We start from the raw sequence: 22,826 nt of genomic DNA, 5'->3' as shown, positions 1-22,826 counted from the left end.
TACGGTTGTGGGCGGAGCAGTTACCGTACCAGCCGGTGATACAGCCCATCAGGATGCTCTCGATTGTGCATCTGTAAAAGTTTGTGAGTGTCTTCGGGGACAAGCCAAATTTATTCAGCCACGCAGTCATGGGTGGGCAATAGTCGTTTAGCTCAGTTACCTTAGCTTTCTTGGGAACAGGCACAATGGTGTCCCTCTTGAAGCATGTGGGAACAGCAGACTGGGATAGGGATTGATTGAATATGTCCGTAAACACACCAGCCAGCTGGTCTGCGCATGCTCTGAGGACTCGTCTAGGGATGCCGTCTGGGCCGGCAGCCTTGCGAGGGTTAACACGTTTAAATGTTTTACTCATGTTGGCTGCGGTAAAGGAGAGCCCGCAGGTTTTGGTAGCGGGCCATGTCAGTGGCACTGTATTGTCCTCAAAGCGAGCAAAGAAGTTGCTTAGTTTGTCTGGGAGCAAGAACTCAGGCAGTAGGAAGCACTCTCATTCATTTATATGCAGATGATACAGTCTTATACTCAGCTGGCCCCTCCCTGGATTTTGTGTTAAATGCTCTACAACAAAGCTTTCAAAGCTTTCTTTAGTGTCAAACAAGCTTTCTCTGCCCTTAACCTTGTTCTGAACACCTCCAAAACAAAGGTCATGTGGTTTGGTAAGAAGAATGCCCCTCTCCCCACAGGTGTGATTACTACCTTTGAGGGTTTAGAGCTTGAGTTAGTCACCTCATACAAGTACTTGGGAGTATGGCTAGACGGTACACTGTTCTTCTCTCAGCATATTTCAAAGCTGCAGGCTAAAGTTAAATCTACACTTGGTGTCCTCTATCGTAATCGCTCCTCTTTCACCCCAGCTGCCAAACTAACCTTGATTCAGATGACCACCCTACCCATGCTAGATTACGGAGACATCATTTATAGATCAGCAGGTAAGGGTGCTCTCGAGCGGCTAGATGTTCTTTACCATTCGGCCATCAGGTTTGCCACCAATGCTCCTTATAAGACACATCACTGCACTCTATACTCCTCTATGAACTGGTAATCTCTGTATACCCGTTGCAAGACCCACTGGTTGATGCTTATTTATAAAACCCTTTTAGGCCTCACTCCCCCCTATCTGAGATATCTACTGCAGCCCTCATCCTCCATATACAACACCTGTTCTGCCAGTCACATTCTGTTAAAGGTCCCCAAAGCATACACATCCCTGGGTCACTCCTCTTTTCAGTTCGCTGCAGCTAATGACTGGGACGAGCTGCAACAAACACTCAAACTGGACAGTTTTATCTCAATCTCTTCATTCAAGGACTCAATCATGGGCACTCTTACTGACAGTTGTGGCTGCGTTGCATTGTTGTCTCTACCTTCTTGCCCTTTGTGCTGTTGTCTGTGCCCAATAATGTTTGTACCATGTTGTATTGTCACGTGTTGCTGCCTTGCTATCTTGTTTCTTCGGTCTCTCTTTATGTAGTGTTGTGTTATCTCTCTTGTCGTGATGTCAGATGTGTGTTTTGTCCTATATTTATCTGTTATTTATTATTTATGTTTTTAATCCCAGCCCCCGTCCCCGCAGGAGGTCTTTTGGTAGGCCGTCATTGTAAATAAGAATTTGTTATTAACCGACTTGCCTAGTTAAATACATTTTTTTTAAATCAAGCGAAAGCTTGTTCTTCGTGTATGTGTCAACATTGGATAGTCTAAGTGCTGCCATACATATATCGTGGTGGGGTTAGGTTAGGGATCGGTGCAGTATTATTCCTGCATAGCAGGTGGCAGTAGAACACAACGGTTCTTGAAGAGAGGAAGCAGTGTACCCCGTCTCCGGTTGTTCAGTGTATCCGTAGCCGAATTTCGAAAAACTGCAACCATGGAGGAGGCAAAAAATAAAGAGAAAAAGCAGTCCGAAAAGACAGAGGAAAGGGAGACTAAGCCCACAGGGAAGGACAAGGATAAAAAAGAAGAGCAAGAACTGGTGAGTTGGGACACTTCTCAACATCTTGAACAAGGGAAGCAGAGTAGCGTTTTTGCCTGAGTCACTCACTGCATGTTTGAACAGGCCGAAAGCGTTGTCATTCAAACGAATAACAAACTGTTTGAGTCCCCTTTAATGGAAAACTATGACATGGCTGGCTAAGTACGAGATGCCAACAATTACGATTATTATGTCCGACTGAAAGCGAGCTATAAAACTACCTAACGTTAGCTTGCTAGCCTAGGGTAACAGTAGGAGCTGGCTGTGCTAGCCGGTGCTAGCTAACGTTAACTAACAATTACTAATGACAGGCCAGAAACTGAAATGTAAACAAAAATGTAACTAAGTATCTAGCTAGCCAAGTTACAATAATGTAACATTAACTAGCTAAATAATGTTAGTGTTGCATTGTAAGCAACCATAATCCAAATAGCTAACGTTTGCTCTCTGTTCGCTAATGTTGTTAGCTAACTAGCAAACTGTTAGCTACCACAGAACAGTCACAGTTTAGTTATACAAAACTTTGGTAGAGACAGTAACGTTAGCTAGCTAGCTAGTAGTGACTTTGGAACTGTAGCAACCTGCCTGTGGTTCAGATTGTCTCGTTGAGACAGCGTAGCTTGCTAGATTTGACATGATCAGTGATCTTTGATTGCGAGGTGGCTATAGTTTTTACGTGTTTGTTTAGTTAGCTAGTTATTTACATGGAGGGAGTTGTATAACTTATTAGCGAGTACATTAACAATAGCCTATTTTAAACACCATAACAATGGAGGCAATGTTACATACATAGTTATCATGGCAACCCTACCATCAGTCGACAATGGTATAGGACCGGTGTACGACAAAATGCTACCAATATCTAGCTGTTAGCAAATTGCACAGCCTTTTATTGCAATAGTTCCCTGTTGGAAGACCTGTTATTTTTTTTTACTGTTTACTGTGCAGGGTTCGGTTATTCAGTTGCCCAACATTGCATATTGAATCTATCATACTGTAATGTCAGTTCCTCTCTCCTCGCTCCAGTCTGATGAGGACAAACAGCTGCAAGAAGAGCTGGAGATGATGGTGGAGAGACTTGGTGTGAGTACCACTACTACAAGAACTGCTGAGTACCACAAGAACTACTAAACCTAAAGTCTGGTTTGCTTTAGACTATACTTCCCTACCAAGCAAAAAGGCAGTAACTAACTCATTTTCTACCAAATGAGCAATGTCATTTTTGCTACATTAAATACATGCTTAATCATGTGGACAAGTATCCTGCCTCTATTGTGTTTTGGAGAAATGGGGGTCATGTTAGCAGTAACTGCATAAAGTTACTGTGAAAGCAAGGTAAATAAAAGCTATTTTTCTCAATTCCACACTATGAGAAGTTACTGCCTTTTTGCTTGGTAGGGCAGTATAGCTTGGTAGGGCAGTAATTCTTATGTATTATACTGTACATAAGGCGTTAGTGGAGAGTCAGTCATTTACATACACTGCATGAACTTTGGTAGCTATGCATATGAAACAACTTTCTTTGTACTTATGCAATGTACACCCTCCTGCCCCCTTTCTCTCTCACCCACCCACAGGAGACAGACACATCTCTGTACCGGCCTGCTCTAGAGGAGCTGCGCAGGCAGATCCGCTCCTCCACCACCTCCATGACCTCTGTGCCCAAGCCCCTGAAGTTCCTGCGGCCACATTACGGCAAGCTCAAAGAGATCTACGAGGGCATGGTGCCTGGCGAGAACAAGGTGGGAAAACTGATGACTGTCATTGCTAAATGGCTAACTGTTCACAGTGGTGAAAACAGGAGGGAGGGATGGCAAGACTGTCTCAACCACTGTATTGCTTCCTTTCCCTGTCTACTTTTACTTTATAACTACTGTGCAAAAAATGTGGATGTATTTATTTTACAATGTTACTGGAGATACAGAAAAGGAAAAACATGGATAGATACCTAGTATATTGGACATCGTAATTCTGGATGGAACTAGGGATTCATGTTCAGAAGGACCGATAATAACTGTAATTATGGAAATGTCTAGCCAACTCATGTCTTTTGTTTTTGCAGAGTTTCTGTGCAGACGTGGTGTCGGTCTTGGCCATGACAATGAGTGGGGAGCGGGAGTGTCTTAAGTACCGTCTGCTGGGCTCCCAGGAGGAGCTGGCGTCCTGGGGACATGAATATGTCAGGTAGGATACGGGACGCCATTTGAAACGGCTAACACACGGATGAATCCTACCTTCTACTTAAGTAGAATTTTCACTTTGTCATCCATTGATACCAATGGAAGACAAAGTAAAAATTTGACTTATAATTTGCCTCATTCATTCCATGCCTGGCAGCAGTAGGCAGTTTGCGTGGTCTGACCTAGGGCTGTGACAATACCAGTATTTAGATTTTTTTCCATGGCAAAAATTAAAACACGACCCAGACCGATCTGCTATGTGTAAAATATTGTGTGCTATAGCTTGGAAAATAAATACATGTGACTCTGGATAACAACATAAGGATGTTTGTTTCAAACATTTGGGCTGTTTTCCTAAAGAAGTTCAATCTTTTATTTTCTTTCAGCGACACTTACGATTATCGTCCCGGCCCTAGTCTTCTACCCTAAACTCTGGTGTGTCTGTGTGTAGGCACCTGGCGGGCGAGGTGGCCAAGGAGTGGCAGGAGGTTGAGGAGAGTGATAAGACGCAGCAGGAGACTCTGCTGAAGCTGGTGAAGGAGATTGTGCCTTACAACATGGCCCACAACGCTGAGCACGAGGCCTGTGACCTGCTGATGGAGGTCGAGAAGCTGGAGATGCTGGAGCTCTACATAGATGATAATGCATATGCCAAGGTCTGCCTCTACCTCACCAGGTGAGTGGACAACACACACCTTACCTTGTGAGGGGCAAATATCTATCTATCTATCTATCTATCTATCTATCTATCTATCTATCTATCTATCTATCTATCTATCTATCTATCTATCTATCTATCTATCTATCTATCTATCTATCTATCTATCTATCTATCTATCTATCTATCTATCTATCTATCTATCTATCTATCTAATTAATCTCTTCACACACATGTTCAAACACATGTACCACAGTCTGCCTCAACATACCTGTAGTGTGCCAACAGCAGCAGCCTGAAGAGACAAAAGGATGTTCCTCTTGTCAGTAATACCTAAACCCTCTGTCATCCTCGCTCTCTCTCTATGCCAGCTGTGTGAGCTACGTCCCTGAGCCAGAGAACTCTGCCCTGTTGAAGTGTTCCCTTAACATCTTCAGGAAGTTTAACCGTTACCCAGAGGCCCTGAGGCTGGCCCTGATGCTCAACGATGTGGAACTGGTGGAGAACATCTTCACCTCCTGCAAAGACATGTACGGACTGACACAACACTCACTGCACTCTCACACTTAATTATCTCATAGCAACACTTTCGCAAGAAGCGCTACCTACAGGTAACTGCCAAAATGAAAAACACTTGAGTAAATGAGGGATACAAAGTATACTGAACAAAAATATAAATTCGATACAATTTCAACTGTTTTACAGAGTTCATATAAGGACGGAAGTCAGTCAATTTAAATAAATGAATTAGGCCCTAATCTATGGATTTCATATGACTGGGCATGGCGAAGCCATGGGAGGGTATAGGCCCACCCACTGGGGAGCCAGGCCCAGCCAATCAGAATGAGTTCCCCACAAAAGGGCTTTATTACAGACAGAAATACTCCTCAGTTTCATCAGCTGTCGGGGTGGCTGGTCTCAGAAGCTGGTTGTGGAGGTCCTGGGCTTGCGTGGTTATACATGATCTGCGGTTGTGAGGCCGGTTGGACGTACTGACAAATTCTCTAAAACAACGTTGGAGGTGGCTTATAGTAAAATGGTAAATTCTCTGGCAACAACTCTGGTGGACATTCCTGCAGTTAGCATGCCAATTGAACGTCTCTCTGTGGCATTGTGTTGTGATGACTGCACATTCTAATGTCCTTTTGTTTTCCCAAGCACAAGGTTCACCTGTGTAATGTGTTAAATTCATGTTTTAAGTATCCCTATATTTCTATTATTACTTGGCTATCACTCTGAAGAGTGCGCCTGCGTGGGAAGTTTAGTTGTTGATGGACTTAGCCTTGAGTGGAATGGCTACCTTGTAGTGTGTTCATACGGTATAGTAAACTTTGTTAAACTGGAACCTTGTCGTTGTCATTTCGAGTTAACGTTGATCATGCTGTTTAATCATCTTCCTGATGCCACACCTGTCAAGTGAATGGATTATCTTGGCAAAGGAGAAATGCTCACTAACAGGGAAATAAAGACAATTATGTACAAAAGTTGAGAAATAAGCTTTTTGTGCATATGGAACATTTCTGGGATCTTTTATTTCAGCTCATGAAACATGGGACCAACACTTTACATGTTGCGTTTTATATTTTTGTTCAGTATATATTGAAAGCAGGCGCTTCCACACAGGTGTGGTTCCAAAATGAATGAAGCAATTAAAACATCTCATGCTTAGGGTTGCCTATTGTTTTGGCTACCATGGCTAGAAGAGAGCTGTGACATTGAAAGAGGGGTCTCAAAGGAGCATACTGTGTTTAAAGGGGTGTGTGTCTCAGTCACAAGATCTCAACCAATTGAAAACTTTATTAGAGATTCTAGAGAGGTGCCTGAGATGGCGTTCTCCACCGCCATCAACAAAACCCCAAATTCGGGATTTTTTTTGGGTTGAAGAATGGTGTCGCATCCCTTCTATAGAGTTCCAGACACTTGTCAAATCTAGGCCAATGCATATTGAAGCTGTTCTGGCAGCTTGTGGTGGCCCAACTCCCAATTAGAAAACTTTATGTTGGTGTTTCCTTTATTTTAGCAGTTCCCTGTACAACCTATAGTGGTAAACAGTATTTTCTTTGTAATCGTTATTCACATTTTCTACTGACAGTCATTGGGAACGCATTCAGCAGTGTTTTCCATAGTTCATGATGGTTTAGTGGGTGTTTTCCTGTAGTGTGATCCAGAAGGAGATGGCCTTTATGCTGGGCCGACACGGCATGTTCCTGGAGCTCAACGAGGACGTGGAGGACTACGAGGACCTGACGGAGATCATGTCCAACGTCCAGCTCAACAGCAACTTCCTGGCCCTGGCCCGAGAGGTGAGGAGAGAAAGGGGGAAGATGGGTAGACTACTAGAGAGAGGGGAGGGGTTTGGAAGAGTGAGTGTTTAGAGCAGGACTGAGGAGTGGGTCACTGTTGAAGTCAGTGGATGGAGTGTGACTGACAGTGGGGTCTGAGTGTATGTTAGAGAAGAGGTTTTTAGAGTAGGGCTAAGGAGAGGGGAATATGACTTGTAGAGATGAGTCAGAGGACCGTGCTCTATTTAATATTGTTGATGGGGGGGAAATGGAGGAGGCTTGAAGAAGGTACTAAGAGGAGAGTGAAAGAGTGGGGTGGGAGAATAATGGTGCATAGAGAGAGAACAAATGAGGCTGGAGGATAATGAATGGCTGGTATAGTGAATAAACCAATTAGTGAAGGACATTTAAGCCTGTTAGTGGCTATGACTCAGCACCAGGCAGCCAGTAACGTACTGTTCCCTTTCTTTACAGTTGGACATCATGGAACCCAAAGTCCCAGATGACATCTACAAAACCCACCTGGAGAACAACAGTGAGTTCAGCACCTTCACTACAGCAGCTCACTAATGTCGTGTTCTATCACACTCCTCTATCCTCATCCTCCCTCTCATCACGCCATTGTCTGTCAGGGTTTGGAGGAAGTGGTTCCCAGGTGGACTCTGCTCGTATGAACCTGGCCTCCTCATTTGTCAACGGCTTCGTCAACGCAGGGTTCGGACAGGACAAGCTGCTCACAGACGACGGCAACAAATGGTTGTACAAGAACAAAGACCATGGTGAGAGAACCCCCCCCCCCACACACACACACACACAGCCTCACATCCTCGTCTTCAAATGGGCCTCGTGGTTCACATTTGTGGGGGTTTGACTGAAAATTGGTTCATGTTTGGTGGTTCGACAGTGAGTACCAGTCTCATGAATCTAGGATGCTTAGCAGCAACTTAATGTATCGCCTTCATTGCTAATCCTTAATTTCAAGCACAGTAACACAAATAATATATTGCTGTTGTGTAAATGTTGCTAATTCTGTGTTTATCTTCAGGTATGCTTAGTGCTGCAGCCTCTCTGGGGATGATCCTGCTGTGGGATGTGGATGGTGGTCTGACACAGATAGACAAGTACCTCTACTCCTCAGAAGACTACATTAAGGTCAGCACACACACTCAGCCTCTTACCAAACACCCTGCATTAAAACACCCTGCATTAAAACCTCCTCACCACAACCTTCACAGCATCCAGAAAAGCCCTAAACATCCTATTCATGTAGATATGTCTCCCCCTCTCTCTTCTCTCTCTCTCCCTGTAGTCGGGCGCCCTCCTGGCTTGTGGCATAGTAAACTCTGGGGTGAGGAACGAGTGTGACCCGGCCCTGGCCCTGCTGTCAGACTACGTCCTCCACAACAGCAACGTCATGCGGATAGGAGCCATCTTCGGGTAAGGAGAGAAGGAAATGCGTGTTTAGTCCCAAATCAACCCCTAGCCCCTACTGCCTGACACCTCTTATACATTAAAGATTTGTATTGTTTGTTTAGTCCATTAGCACAGTGTAATCTCTGCCTGTGAAAAGTACTTGTTTAGGTGGGGTTTGACCCTGACCTTTCTCCTCTATCCCCAGCCTGGGCCTGGCATATGCTGGCTCGAACCGTGAGGACGTCCTCTCTCTGCTGCTGCCCGTCATGGTAGACTCCAAGTCCAGCATGGAGGTACTGTGTGTGTAGTTTCACAGTTTGTCAGGGTTTAAGTCTATTACACATCCACACTCATTAAACCCAGCTCACTGTCCCATGTTATGTGTCTTGTCACACACCCTCAGGTGGCAGGTGTGACGGCGCTGGCGTGCGGTATGATCGCGGTGGGCTCGTGCAACGGTGACGTCACCTCCACCATCGTCCAGTCCATCATGGAGAAGAGTGAGCTGGAGCTGAAAGACACATACGCCCGCTGGCTGCCCCTGGGCCTGGGCCTCAACCACCTGGGTAAAGGGGAGGCCATTGAGACCACCCTGGCAGCGCTGCAGGTGGTGCCTGAGCCCTTCCGCAGCTTCGCCAACACGCTGGTGGACGTCTGTGCCTATGCAGGTCAGTCTCATTGCTCCAGAGTTATCATTTTGTCTCCAATTCTCTTTTTTTAAAATTATTTATACAGTTGATCTCATTGATTTACAAGTGATGGCTTTCCTATATTTATCTCTCTCGGTTTCTCTCCATGCTAGGTTCTGGTAATGTACTGAAGGTGCAGCAGCTGCTCCACATCTGCAGTGAGCACTATGAAGCCAAAGAGAAGGAGGAGGAAAAAGACAAGAAGGATAAGAAGGACAAAGACAAGAAAGAGAGTGCAGCTGACATGGGCTCCCACCAGGTATGCCAGGCTATTGTTAATAAAGGGGTGTCAGGTAGCCTAGCGTTTTAAGAGCGTTGGGCCAGTAACCAAAATGTCGCTGGTTTGAATCCCCTAGCCAACTAGGTGAAAAATCTGTTGGTGGCCTTGAGCAAGGCACTTAACCCTAATTGCTCCTGTAAGTCACTCTGGATAAGAGTGCCTGCTAAATGACGACAAATGTAAAATACATTCTAAAGAGCGGTTTGAATTAAGATTTGATATTGAACTAATCTGCTCTCTGCTTCCCCCTCCCAGGGTGTGGCTGTCCTGGGTATTGCACTCATTGCTATGGGAGAAGAGATTGGCTCAGAAATGGCGCTACGGGCATTTGGACACCTGGTCATTATAACCTCTTTCCTGTTCACTCCATTTGGCTTCAACACATTTTCAGGACATGTTGGGGGTTGATTTAGCCCCTGTCTCTTTGGCTCAATCCAACCATTCTACATCTAACTGTTTTTCTCTTCATCTCTCCATTGTCTTGCCTTCTCTCCATCTCACACACTCTCCTAGTTGCGGTATGGAGAGCCTACTCTAAGGCGTGCGGTACCTCTGGCCTTGGCCCTGATCTCCGTGTCGAATCCTCGCCTCAACATCCTGGACACACTCAGCAAGTTCTCCCACGATGCTGACCCAGAGGTCTCCCACAACTCCATCTTTGCCATGGGCATGGTAGGCAGCGGTGAGTGGGCCCCAATCAGTCAGTGTCTTCATTATTATATTGAGACGTTCAAAGTTATTTCGATTTGCCTCACTAAGTTATTACAATGTTCCCCTGTAATTATTCCTTGTCCTTGAATAAGAAAAATACTGTATAACTGAATTCACTGTGCCAGATGACATCAAAGTATGAGACCTTCTCCATTGACTGCGTCTCAAGCTGTGATTGGTTTCCATGACGACTCACGGCTCCATCTCGCTCTCTCTCTGCAGGAACAAACAATGCCCGTCTGGCTGCCATGCTGAGGCAGCTGGCTCAGTACCATGCCAAAGACCCCAACAACCTCTTCATGGTCCGGCTTGCACAGGTGGGTAGCAAAAAGAGGTGGCGCTCTGGCACTCTAACCTACGTGTTAGAGGGGGGGGGGGTATGTGTCTCTGTGTCTCCTAACCCTTGCTCTGTGCCATATCCACAGGGTCTGACTCACCTGGGTAAAGGGACATTGACACTGTGTCCGTACCACAGTGACAGGCAGCTGATGAGTCAGGTGGCTGTGGCAGGACTACTCACTGTCCTCGTCTCCTTCCTCGATGTCAAGAACAGTAAGCCCTTCTCCTCATTACTCTACTCTTCACCACTCATTTTTATTTGCTTCTTCCTCCCCTCTTTTTCCACATCTGTTTGTTTAGGATTGGGGTGAAGTCCATTTCTGTTGAGTCATTTGAGGAAGTGCCCTGAATTTCAATGTATGGATGGAAAATTCCACTTTAAAAAAACAATTAGCAATTGTTCAACTCCTGAATGGCATTGGCCCTTGTCCAGCTAGTTCCACTACCTTCCTTTTATGACGGGTAGTAAGTCTTCTAAATGCCTTGACCTAGGTCTAAATATTTAGCTATTTGTGTTGACATTGCCCCCTGCTGTTTCCTGTGTGTACTGCAGTAATCCTGGGGAAGTCTCACTACGTTCTCTACGGCCTGGTGGCTGCCATGCAGCCCCGTATGCTGGTTACATTCGACGAGGAGCTGAGGCCGCTGCCTGTGTCCGTCAGGGTGGGACAGGTAAGGACTGCTGCTCACACTATGCTCTTAATAAGAGCCTGGACGATTAACTTCATATTCAAAATACAATGCTAGTTGAGGATGTAGCCTAGATGGTGTGACGAAGGCCAAAACGTTAGCACGATGTGACGTGATGCTTTGCAAGTGAAATGTACTGGAGATCTTAATTTTAACAATGGTTGAACATCTCCAATGCGAAGTAACGTCTAGATGTGCAAGTGCTTTTCACTCTCAAGATGAAATCCTATAAGATGATGCTGGAGTGGATTTGACCTCATGGTTCATGTATGTAATTGGTCCATAGGCGGTGGACGTGGTTGGCCAGGCCGGTAAGCCCAAAGCCATCACAGGTTTCCAGACCCACACCACGCCAGTGCTCCTGGCCCATGGAGAGAGGGCAGAGCTGGCCACAGAGGAGTATCTCCCCGTCACCCCCATCCTGGAGGGCTTCGTCATCCTCCGCAAGAACCCCAACTACGATGCCTAGATTTCCCCCTACTGTCCTCCCCTGGTACCCACCCTACTCTCCTTAGTGGTCCCTCATTGGTAGCAGGGGTAGCCCTCCCTGGGTAGACCTCATGTTTTAGTACTTTATTCCATGACTGAAAAGAGACAGGAAGGCCTACCCCTCTTTCTTTCTCTTGTCAACAGCTTCTGTCCATCCTGTGAAAATATGGTTGTGTTCTGGGTGGCCAAACTGACTGGAGCAGGGAGTGGAAACTGGGACCTCATTCACTGTTTAAATTAAATTAGTTTCCTCTGATCTAGGATCAGTTCCACATAAATGTATTACACCATCTCTTTCAGCCTCCACAATAACTGATCTAGGGTCAGCCATCAGGAAGTGTTCAGCCTCTCCCGGTTTGATATTTTCCCTACTAATTGGTCTTTAGACCAATCACATCAGATATTTTTCAGAGCTGATTTAGCAAAAAAATATCTGAATTGGGCTGATGAACAACATAAGCTCAGTCCACATCAATACTACAACCAGTTTCTCTTCCCCACCCATGACAACCACCTTTTGTAATTAGAGCATGGAAAATGTCTTCATCATCCAGTTTTTTTATTTTGTTTTGTTACAGTACTGTAAAAAAGGTTAAAAGAAAAGTTTCAGATCCACTTGGTGGAATTGTCTATCACCAGGTCTGTTTGTCATCTGAGGGACAAGTTTCTGAAAGATCAGTCATTTGTTATGATGCTTTATAACAGCCTGCAGATCTGGATGGCTAATTATGAAACTGAGCAGGGGCAAGGGGGAACTGAGGTGACACTGGTCATGAACCCTCACTGCAGCAAAGGTATGAATACCTGCTGGACTGCTGGATGTTGCAGACAATGGACACATTTTATTGAACATTTGAAATACACATGTAATGAAAGAATGCATATTAAAAACATACATTTTACACATGAAACTTAAGACTGCACAGTCAAGACTCTGGCTACGCCCATGCAAGCAAAATCAACCGACGAGTTTGTTTTGTGTGTGTGTATATGAATAAGTTAAATGTTAAACGAATACTGTACATTAGTTTGTGGTTCAGCAGTTCATCGTTAACTAAAACTTGTAGCTAAAATCACACCGGCGTCCCTGTCACATGACTGTGATTAAACCGGAATTTGACTACCGGCTTCCGGGACAGTCCATTCCGTCCGACTGCGGACTGAAGGAGAGAAAGGTAAATGTTAGGGTTTCAACTATATTCTTCGCTAGTTCAGAACTGTGATAAACGAATTGACAATCAGCACTCATCCGCGCTTTTAAATGGACTTTAAACCCAGTAGATCGATCTGGGGGATAGAGTTGTCGCTCCTTTTCCAGACGGATTTTTCCTCTGCTAGCCCGACCAACCCCCACCCCAAAAGGGATAGGACACCCCCTTCCTAAGTCCTAGGAGGTGATAAACGTTAGCTTACGAAATAGAATTGACGAAGGCAGAAGGTTTCGACATCATTTTGAATCACTTTATTAGCTAGCCAATATCCTTCAACATTTAGCAAATTTATGGTAAGAAATCTTCTATATGCAGCCGCTAGCTGGCTTGGTATTGATTTGAGGTAGCAAGCTAACTTCAGTTGGATTTGTTAACGTTATGAGAAACTGTCCTATGCTTTTCTCGGTTTGTGGGTGAATGATTGCTTGTTATGCCATATGTTACTTTATTCTTGAGGGATGGACATTGAACCCAATAGTTAAAGAACTATAGTTGACGTACCGGTAGTTAGCTGGTGCTGGTTATGCATGCAGCGTTTTGTCGCCTTCCCAGTCCGCATGGCTGTGTTGTAACCGGTGTTAGCTAGCTATGTGGTGCTTTCTAGACAACTGGGAACTCGGAAAAAGAGGTCAAGTCATGACGCCAATGCTCTTCAGGTCGGAAAGTCTTAGCCCTAGAAAGTGTCCGACTGGATGACTGTTCAAAATGGGTTTTCTCAGTTGGGGCTCTTTTTTTTGTTCCCTGTTTTGAACACGCCAAAGTAGGATATTTCCGAGTTCCCTGTTTTGAACGCGGCATATAGCCCATATTTATGTGGCGTGTGTAATTTGACAGAGGGATGTGATATTGTGGGATCTTAGTTAACTGAGAATACATACTGCTTATGTATGGCCAGTGTGGTAGGATTCACATTGGCAAGTTCGTTCCTTGCGTCATGTTCAGATGATGACACAGCATGACGAGGATGCTACCCTACGGTTGAAATGGCACTGATGCTGATCAGTTTACTGGTAGTAGTTGCCACAGACGTTAGTTTCCATCTTTTCGGTATTTGGGAGACCGCTTGCTAGCTGAGGAACGCTCAACTTCGTTCACATATCCGCTTCAATATAAGAGAACGGAGTGGACCGTTCATCACCAACTACTTGCTTGCTAGCCTGCATGTAATCATATGCACTTTAGGGTTTGTTATAAGAGTTGGCAATCAAACAAAGCTGAAAACAGGCAAATTAGAGAATCTAAATCCGTTAAGAGAATAGAGGAGAACAAGAAGCCGGCTGCTGCGTGTGCACCGTGCCACACTTACTGCGCTCGCTAAAGCCTGAAAACCAACCACGTGGTAACTCAAGTTGGCTTGGGAAAAATCTGGTTGCAACTAGCTAGTTAACACAGCCACAAAGTCAGAATTGGCTATATCGTAAAAAAAATGTAAGACACGTTATCTTTTTGGTCTTCATTTAAGGCTAGCGCTGTGGTTAGGTTAAATTGTATAAATAGGCGGTGTTTATGACTTTGTGGCTGTGGTAACTAGTGACGAGCGAAAAAGCTGTTTGAACAACATGGCGCCGCACAGCGTTGCCATCCTACACGCCTTTTCGTCTCACGTTATCGGGACTTGGCAGAACTGAGGGTTTGGAAGTTATCCACTATCCGTAGCCTACATGCATGTGGTTAGCAATATTACTGTGTGTATTGTGTGACAGTCGTCAGGTCTGCTTTTTTGTTGTCCTGTGAATGTGTAACTATGTATGTTGTGCGGGAATGAAAAATGACCGGTGTGTAGCTTGTACATTAATGGTAAAAGGATAACGTAGCGTAGGAAATAATTCAATTGGCATTCGCTCAAATGTCTGGTTTTGTTTGGCAAGGATGTCCGATAGGTTGTCTTTCTGTTGTAGTAACATCTGCATTAGAGAAGCGAGTGCCGATATACGGCGTTTACGGACAAGTGAATTTGGCTGAGAACCTCGGCTCAAAATGGATGCCGATTCAGAGTAGCTCGTGAGCCATTATTAGTCCTCTACCGAATACCTTTTTCCGAATAGCTTTGGCTTTCATGTTGAGTTAGTCATTGTAAATAATAATAACAATAATACTAGTGGAAGTGTGATGATCAGTAACCAATAACTGCTTTAGCCCGCCAAGTGTGCCACCATTGTCATTTAGCCAATTGTCGGGTGTGATACAGCCTGGATTTGAACCAGGGACTGTAGTGATGCCTCTTGCACTGAGATGCAGTGCCTTAGACCACTGTGCCACTTAGGGTACACACCTGTCTGGTCCTGGGTGAAAAGGGTTAGGATGTCCTGATGTAGAAAATGAGATCACTCACCTGTGATCAGAATGTTGTTGATAATCCAAATCCAATGTACAGAGAACACTGTTTGTCATTAAATTATTCCCAACAGATGTAAAGTTGTTCTTTATCACATTTGAAATACTCTCTGGGATGGGATCTGGCTGATGAGTAGTGATAGGAATGAGGTCATTGTAGCAAGAATTTTAGGACAAGACAGACCACAACAATCCAGAGCCAATTGGCCCCTGTACGGCTTGTTATATATTAAGCTATGGTTTACATAGAAAAATGATGCGAGTGATGTCTTGTTTTCTTCCTTTCCATCAGACATACATTTTTTTGTGTGGCACTGCCATAGGCCTATTGATCTGGCTGATTCTGTAAAACTCTAAAGCATGGTAACTCATAGCAACAGACGTTTCAAAGGTCGTGCAAGCTAGTGCGTTTGTGCATGTCCATCCAGGCAGTACAGTTTCTTTAAAGCCGACTATCACATACGCTAAATTATATCTGAATGTCTGCGACTCGGAGGCTGGCAACTAAATCAACATGTCAATGCCACTGTTTAGTAATTACCTGAAGCACTCTTGGGGGTTGAGACTGCATAACAAAACATTTTGTGAACTTACCGTGATGCTACTGTACGCACAGCTAGAATTATCCACTACTAGTGCATAGTTACACACGCAAACAAACACTTTTATCAGCCTTGTTAAGGCGACAGCTCTGTGCTCCCACCCTCACTAGGTCATGTTGGGGTTATGCATGGTCTCTGTTGCACTGGTGGTTGAACTTGAATCACCCCCCCCCACACACTTATCCCACTACTCTCTCTGCTACCTGTCAGGCCAGCTCAGATGACTGGGCCTGGTTGGTGTGGTCTTGGCTGGGTTTCAAATATCTCCCTCCAACCCCTGGTCCCTTGGGCTACCCTGCCTAGTCAGTTCTGCACTGCAGCACTATCGCTGTGGGAGTAGGATACATATGGTTTATATATGGTTTAGTATATGCACACAGTTAATGCTGCCAGAATAGTAGGTGAATGGGCTACAGTGCCTTTGGAAGGTATTCAGACCCCTTGACTTTTTGTTACGTTACAGCCTTATTCTAAAATGAATTAAATAAAAACAATTTCTCAGCAATCTACACACAATACCCCATAATGGAAATGCGAAAACAGGTTTTTAGAAAACGTCTTATTTACATAAGTATTCAGACCCTTTGCTATGAGACTTGAAATTGAGCTCAGGAGCATCCTGTTTCCATTGATCATCTTTGAGATGTTTTGACTGGAGTCCACCTGTGTTAAATTCAATTGATTGGACATAATTTGAAAGGCACACACCTGTCTATATAAGGTCCCACAGTTGACAGTGCATGTCAGAGCAAATACCAAGCCATGAGGTCAAAGGAACTGTCTGTAGAGCGCTGAGACGGTATTGTGTCGAGGCACAGATCTGTTGAAGGGTACCAAAACATTTCTGCAGCATGTTGATTTTTGTCCCCCCACACCAGATGCGATCAGGACATGCAGGTTGAAATATCAAAACAAACTCTGAACCAATTATATTAAGTTGGGGACAGGTCAAAAAGCATTAAACATTTATGGCAATTTAGCTGGCTAGCTTCTTATTGCTAACTAATTTGTCCTGGGATATAAACATTGGGTTGTTATTTTACCTGAAATGCACAAGGTCCTCCGCCGACCAATTAATCCACAGATAAAAAGGTAAATTGAATTTGTTTCTCGTCATCTCTCCTGCTTCTTTTTCGTCTTCGGACTTTATATGGCGGTTGGCAACCAACTTTATGGTGCATTACTACAACCAACTGGAGTGTGGACTTAAGTTCATCTTTCAGTCACCCACGTGGGTATATGCTCCTAAAAACCAATGAGGAGATTTGAGAGGCAGGACTTGCAGCGCGTTGAGCGTCACAACACACTCGTGAGCAGTTGTCGCGCAATGTTTGAATAACGTGTACATTTATTTTGCACCACTCGCACACGCGAGTCGACCTGTGTTATATTCAATTGATTGGACATGATTCAGGAGAAGTCTCAATGTCCTTGAGTGGCCCAGCCGGAACCCGGACTTGAACCCGATTGACCATCTCTGGAGATACCTGAAAATTGCTGTTCAGCAATGCTCCCCATCCAACCTGACAAAGCTTGAGAGGATCTGCAGAAAATAATGGGAGAAACACCCCAAATACAGGTGTGCGTATCTTGTAGCAACATACCGAAGAAGACTCAAGGCTGTAATCGCTGCCAAATGTGCTTGAACAAAGTACTGAGTAAAGGGTCTGAATACTTATGTAAATGTGGTATTTCTTTTTTTTTTTAAATATATATAAATTAGCAAAAATGTCAACCTGTTTTTGCTTTGTCATTATGGGGTATTGTGTGTAGATTGCTGAGAAATTGTTTTTATTTAATTCATTTTAGAATAAGGCTGTAACGTAACAAACTAGACAAAGTCAAGGGGTCTGAATACCTTCCAAAGGCACTGTGTATTGTGTGTGTAGGTAAAAAAAAAACTATTCAATCAATTTTAGAGTAAGGCTGTAACGTAACAAAATGTGTAAAAAGTCAAGGGGTCTGAATTCTTTCCGAAGGTACTGTTTATTGTCATCACTGTTCGCTCATCAGGGAACTCAACTGTAGCCTTCATGTATGTGAAGTGCTCCCCATCCATCCCTTTCTCAGGGAACAGCTTTAGGTCTCTGCTACAGGGGGTGTCCCAGGGTTCCCTTTGGAAAACATGGGTCTCTCCCCACAGGGTGAAGCAGTCTTTCATTGGCTGTCTTGCTGTCAGGTTGAGCACAGGGAGACCCTCTAAAGCAGTCTATGCAACAGAAGCCAATGTAGGTCTGTTTGCATCACTATGTAGTTCTATGTACATTTGTGCGGCTGAATTTCTGGAACTTGACGTAAACGGACCTCCGTTTGCATAGACTGTGGAGAGCCCTTTATCGCCCTGGAGTGTCAACTCTGCACAATCTCACTCTCTGTTTCTGACCTTAATCAACCAGCACCTCCTTTTAGAGACATTGCCATTTCCCTTCCAACTCCCCCAGGGTGTGGTAGCGTCAGTGGAAAATGTCTGTTTGCTGTTCCGACAGTCACAATTTTTTTAATGTGCTGGGTTTGTCTACTGTGCTTTTCTTCTCTAACAGTCAGTTTTTCTGTTTTGGCATCTTTCACCTGACAGAAGTGTAATTTCCCTTTAAAAAAAACATGGACTCAGCATGATTTGGGGCTTTTCCCCATTGCTCTTTGTGTGGCAGGGCAGTCTGCGTTTACTGTTACTTTAGGAGTAAACAATGTTGGGTTTCACCCAGGGGCCATCGGGACAATAGGAAGGATGGAGAAGATATTTTTTGTTGTTGCCTGGGGCCTCCATAGGCATGGGGCCAATTTTATGTTTGAGTCACTCAGATAGCATAAGCCATGGCAAAATGTGTAGAATTGCTGGAAATCTGCTTTAAAACTGAAACTGTTCTCTCAGCCCCATGGCGAGATGTGTAGAATTGCAGGTAATTAGCTTTAAAAAGGCGATATTTTGTGACTGCGGCCAACAGGAAGGCCTAAAATGTTCGGTCAGCGACCGTTCCATTGGCCACTCCCCCACCCCACCCACCACCTAAGCCCTATTTTTGAACTCTAGTCTGCTGTACCTGTGCCAAAACGCTGGTATTTTTCATCCTATTGCTTGTTCTCCTTTTTAAATAGTGAGCCAACATGTTTTCAACACTTTATTTATTTCCATGACTAAACTCATTTTCTCTTAATCTCTCATCTCTGCAGCAGACATATTGTATGCAATAGGTATGTTTAGAACATCAACTTGCAATAAAATCGCAGTATCGAATCGCAATAGCGTACATATAGAATCGCAATTTTGTATTGGCACCTAAATGTCGTATCGTGAGGTCCTGGCAATTCCCAGCCCTAGACAATATGCCTGTCTCCTGAAGAATAGGACTGTATCCCCTGTGTACAAAACCATTGGACTCATAACTGAGATGACAATCTTACCTTTCACCCTCTCTCTCTCTGATAGGTTGATCAGAGGACAGACCACCACTACGTTGGCACACCACAGATCCTTGCTCCCGTTCCTGGGACTAAACACGGTTCAAAGTGTGAGTGCTGATCAACAAAGCCTAAACACCATTCTCTTGGTCTTTCGCTCTCTTCTAGTTCATCACTGATTTTTCTCTTCACCTCCTCCACTCTGTTATTTCTCCTCTCAGATTTCTGTACAGGTCCGAGTGCACCCATGCAGAACCACATGAAATGAATAAAGCACCACAGTCTATAACGCGACCCCACCCTGCCCCCTCCCCCGGACTCCAGCTAGTAAGGGGAATCGACTGTCTGTTTAGATTGGACAAACCACAAGATCGGAGCTTCAAACAGTAACCATATTGTTGATCATGGTCTCTCCCCTCATTTCCTCTTTTCCTCTCCCTTTCACAGCCCACCTTCCCTCCTGGACAGCCCCCCTCTGTTGTCTTTGCCACCCCACCTCCACAAATGAACCCAGCGCCACAGCCCCGACAGGTACACATGTCCGTCACCCCACAGCTTCACCTCTTGACATGACTTATTATTTCAGCAGTCAGATGCTTCTCCGTAGTGCAGTATCTTAATCCATTGGTAGGAATGTAGATTATGCTACATGCCAACTCTCACTCTTTCCTACAACTAAGCTCTCCTGTTGATTCCATCTCATACTGTTTTAGCGCCCAGTGTGTGTATGTTCCTACCTGTCAACGTTACTGCTGGAAGGCAAAATCAGTATGTCAGATCTCAGATGAGACTTGTATTGTGTTCTGAATCCTCTTGTTAATCCCTGCTCCCTGCCTTCCTATCTGTGTGTGGTTATGGAGTAAGGTTGTATCCGCTGCTCTCCAGCTGGTGTCCTATGTGGGTTTAACCTCTGACCTGTGACCTGTCTTGCCCTCCTTTTCTAGTTCGCCCCCGTGCCCCGTGCTTTACACCAACAGGTACTAACAGTCTGATTTGGGTGGGCTGGGTTGGAATTATGGGCAGTGTGGAGTTCTCTTCACTTGCATTTCCTGTCTTCCTGAACGGTTTCTGAGCACTGAATGTTCTAAAACCTACTCATGTTTAATATGCGAGACTAAGAGATCGAATCTGCTGTAGAATCCTATTCAGAAAGTATTCTGGGATGTCTTGTCTCTGAGGACCGCATTCATTGGGAACTTATGTTCACACACACCAGGGTTTCCGTTAGCTGGTAATGGCAGAAACAACAATAAATTAAATTGGCTCTGGCCAGTTAGTTGTCCAGGAGAAGAATGTAATGCCTTTTTGCCTATTCATTGATGGAAATATATTTGACTGGTCATGCTTTTCGTGCTATAGGTTATTTTCCAGAATTTAGATTGTGTCATCTGTGGATCTGTTGGGGCAGTATGCAAATTGGAGTGAGTGGGTCTAGGGCAGTGGTTCCCAAACTTTTTATAGTCCCGTACCTCTTCAAACATTCAACCTCCAGCTGCGTACCCCTTCTAGCACCAGGGTCAGCACACTCTCAAATGTTGTTTTTTGCCATCATTGTAAACCTGCCACACACTATACAATACATTTATTAAACATAAGAGTGAGTGAGTTTGTCACAACCTGGCTCATGGGAAGTGACAAAGAGCTCTTATAGAACCAGGGCACAAATAATAATATAATAATAATAATAATCACTAATTTTGCTCTTTATTTAACCATCTTACATATAAAACCTTACTTGTTCATCGACAATTGTGAATAGGGGCGGCAGGTAGCCTAGTGGTTAGAGAGTTGGGCCGGTAAGCTAAAGGTTGCTAGATCGAATCCCCGAGCTGACAAGGTAAAAATCTGTCATTCTGCCCCTGAACAACTAGGCCGTCGTTGTAAAATAAGAATTTGTTCTTAACTGACTTGCCTAGTTAAATAGAAAATATAGCTCACCACAGGATAATGACGGGTATTTGAAAGGGTGAAGGGTGTGCTTGAAAGGATGCACATAACTCTGCAATGTTGGGTTGTATTGGAGAGAGTCTCAGTCTTAAATCATTTTCCACACACAGTCTGTGCCTGTATTTAGTTTTCATGCTAGTGAGGGCCGAGAATCCACTCTCACATAGGTACGTGGTTGCAAAGGGCATCAGTGTCTTAACAGCACAATTTGCCAAGGCAGGACACTCTGAGCGCAGCCCTATCCAGAAATCTGGCAGTGGCTTCTGATTAAATTACATTTTCACAGAACCGCTTGTTTCAATTTCGTTGAGGCTCTCTTGTTCAGATATCGGTAAGTAGTACTGGAGGCAGGGCATGAAAGGGATAACGAATCCAGTTGTTTGTGTCGTCCGTTTCGGGAAAGTACCTGCATAATTGCGCACCCAACTCACTCAGGTGCTTCGCTATGTCACATGTGACATTGTCCGTAAGCTTGACTTCACTGGCACACAAAAAATCATACAATGATGGAAAGACCTCTGTGTTGTCCTTGTTAATGCAGACAGAACAGAGCTCCAACTTCTTAGCCTCAAATTTTGTCCCGCACATTGAATATAGTTGCGGAGAGTCCCTGTAATCCTAGATTCAGATCATTCAGGTGAGAAAAAACATCACACAGATAGGCCAGTCGTGTGAGAAACTCGTCATCATGCAAAGTGAAAATTATGGTCAGTGAAGAACTTTAAGCTCGTCTCTCAATTTAAAAAAAAAGAAGCTTTGCCCCTTGATAACCAGCGCACTTCTGTATGTTGTAAAAGCGTTACATGGTCGCTGCCCATATCATTACATAGTGCAGAAAATTCAGGGCCTTGCTTTAAAAAATTAACCATTTTCACTGTAGTGTCCCGGGAGAGCTGTATATCTTACTCGTCCGACTCGTTAAAGGAAATGGCTTATTCCAGTTCGTGGTGAGTCATCCCAGTTCTGATGTCCAGAAGTTATTTTCGTTCATAAGAGACGGTAGGAGGAACACTATGTAAAAAAATAAGTTGCAAAATAGCACAATTGTTTACGGGCATGTAAAACATCAGCCATCCTCTTGGGCTGGCGTGGTTACACGTGGTCTGCGGTTGTGAGGCCGGTTGGATGAACTGCCAAGTTCTCTGAAACGATGTTGGAGGTGGCTTAAGGTAGAGAAATTAGCATTCAGTTCTCTGGCAACAGCTCTGGTGGGCATTCCTGCAGTCAACATGCAATTTGAGACATCTGTGGCATTGTGCTGTGACAACTGCACATTTTAGTGGCCTTTTATTGTCCCCGGGCCAATGGTGCACCTGTGTCATGATCATGCTGTTTAATCAGTTTCTTGATATGCCACATCTGTCAGGTGGATGGATTATCTTGGCACAGGAGAAATGATCACTAACAGGGATGTGAACACATTTATGCGCCAAATTGAAGAGAATTAAGCTTTTTGTGCGTATGTAAAATGTCTGGGATCTTTTATTTCAGCTCATGAAACATGGGACCAACACTTTACATGTTTATATTTTTGTTGGGTATATTGAGGCATGTCTTACCTTGCTTCAGAGTAGCCCTTGAGAGATTTCAAACTTTCTAATGGAGATTTTCATCTTTCATGTGAAACTGC

General features: G+C 44.3%; 2 protein-coding genes across 14 annotated transcripts in view; both read left to right on the top strand.

Moving 5' to 3' along the window:
- The first annotated feature begins 1,711 nt into the window (after positions 1-1,711).
- LOC106613117 (26S proteasome non-ATPase regulatory subunit 2) lies at positions 1,712-12,614 on the top strand. Its single transcript, XM_014215067.3, has 20 exons — positions 1,712-1,972; positions 2,999-3,055; positions 3,550-3,714; positions 4,035-4,156; positions 4,604-4,828; positions 5,182-5,340; positions 6,969-7,113; positions 7,567-7,627; positions 7,725-7,871; positions 8,138-8,244; positions 8,402-8,529; positions 8,711-8,798; positions 8,909-9,173; positions 9,308-9,453; positions 9,730-9,813; positions 9,988-10,156; positions 10,408-10,502; positions 10,611-10,737; positions 11,078-11,196; positions 11,501-12,614. The coding sequence occupies exons 1-20, from the start codon at positions 1,868-1,870 to the stop codon at positions 11,681-11,683; spliced, it is 2,697 nt and encodes an 898-aa protein (XP_014070542.1). The 5' UTR covers positions 1,712-1,867; the 3' UTR covers positions 11,684-12,614.
- A 198-nt stretch (positions 12,615-12,812) lies between these two features.
- Positions 12,813-22,826, top strand: part of LOC106613115 (eukaryotic translation initiation factor 4 gamma 1) — a 70,314-nt gene continuing 60,300 nt past the window's right edge. For 5 of the 13 annotated variants that reach the window (XM_082956401.1, XM_082956400.1, XM_082956403.1 and 2 more), the window contains exons 1-5: positions 12,933-13,207; positions 19,278-19,359; positions 19,471-19,576; positions 19,697-19,780; positions 20,194-20,226. In XM_082956401.1, the coding sequence (XP_082812527.1) occupies positions 19,514-19,576; positions 19,697-19,780; positions 20,194-20,226 (180 nt within the window). In that variant the 5' untranslated portion in view covers positions 12,933-13,207; positions 19,278-19,359; positions 19,471-19,513. Of the gene's footprint in view, positions 12,879-12,923; positions 13,208-14,411; positions 14,585-19,277; positions 19,360-19,470; positions 19,577-19,696; positions 19,781-20,193; positions 20,227-22,826 lie in introns of those variants that run through there. The other 8 variants (XM_045724719.2, XM_082956396.1, XM_014215051.3 and 5 more) reach the window with 7 other exon arrangements.

This window comes from Salmo salar, chromosome 09 (genome assembly GCF_965601325.2).
Source record: "Salmo salar chromosome 09, fSalSal1, whole genome shotgun sequence".
In the NCBI taxonomy this organism is placed as follows: domain Eukaryota; kingdom Metazoa; phylum Chordata; class Actinopteri; order Salmoniformes; family Salmonidae; genus Salmo; species Salmo salar.
The sequence above is the reverse complement of the archived record's forward strand: the minus strand, read 5'-3'. Positions and strand labels throughout refer to the sequence as shown.

What these genes read in the sequence shown, in the direction of transcription:
- LOC106613117 (XM_014215067.3), top strand. Translation starts at nt 1,868, where the DNA reads ATGGAGGAGGCAAAAAATAAAGAGAAAAAGCAGTCCGAAAAGACAGAG. An exon ending in AAAAAGAAGAGCAAGAACTG is followed by an intron (nt 1,973 to 2,998) that starts GTGAGTTGGGAC and finishes TCCTCGCTCCAG; the next exon opens with TCTGATGAGGACAAACAGCT. An exon ending in TCCTGGCCCTGGCCCGAGAG is followed by an intron (nt 7,114 to 7,566) that starts GTGAGGAGAGAA and finishes CTTTCTTTACAG; the next exon opens with TTGGACATCATGGAACCCAA.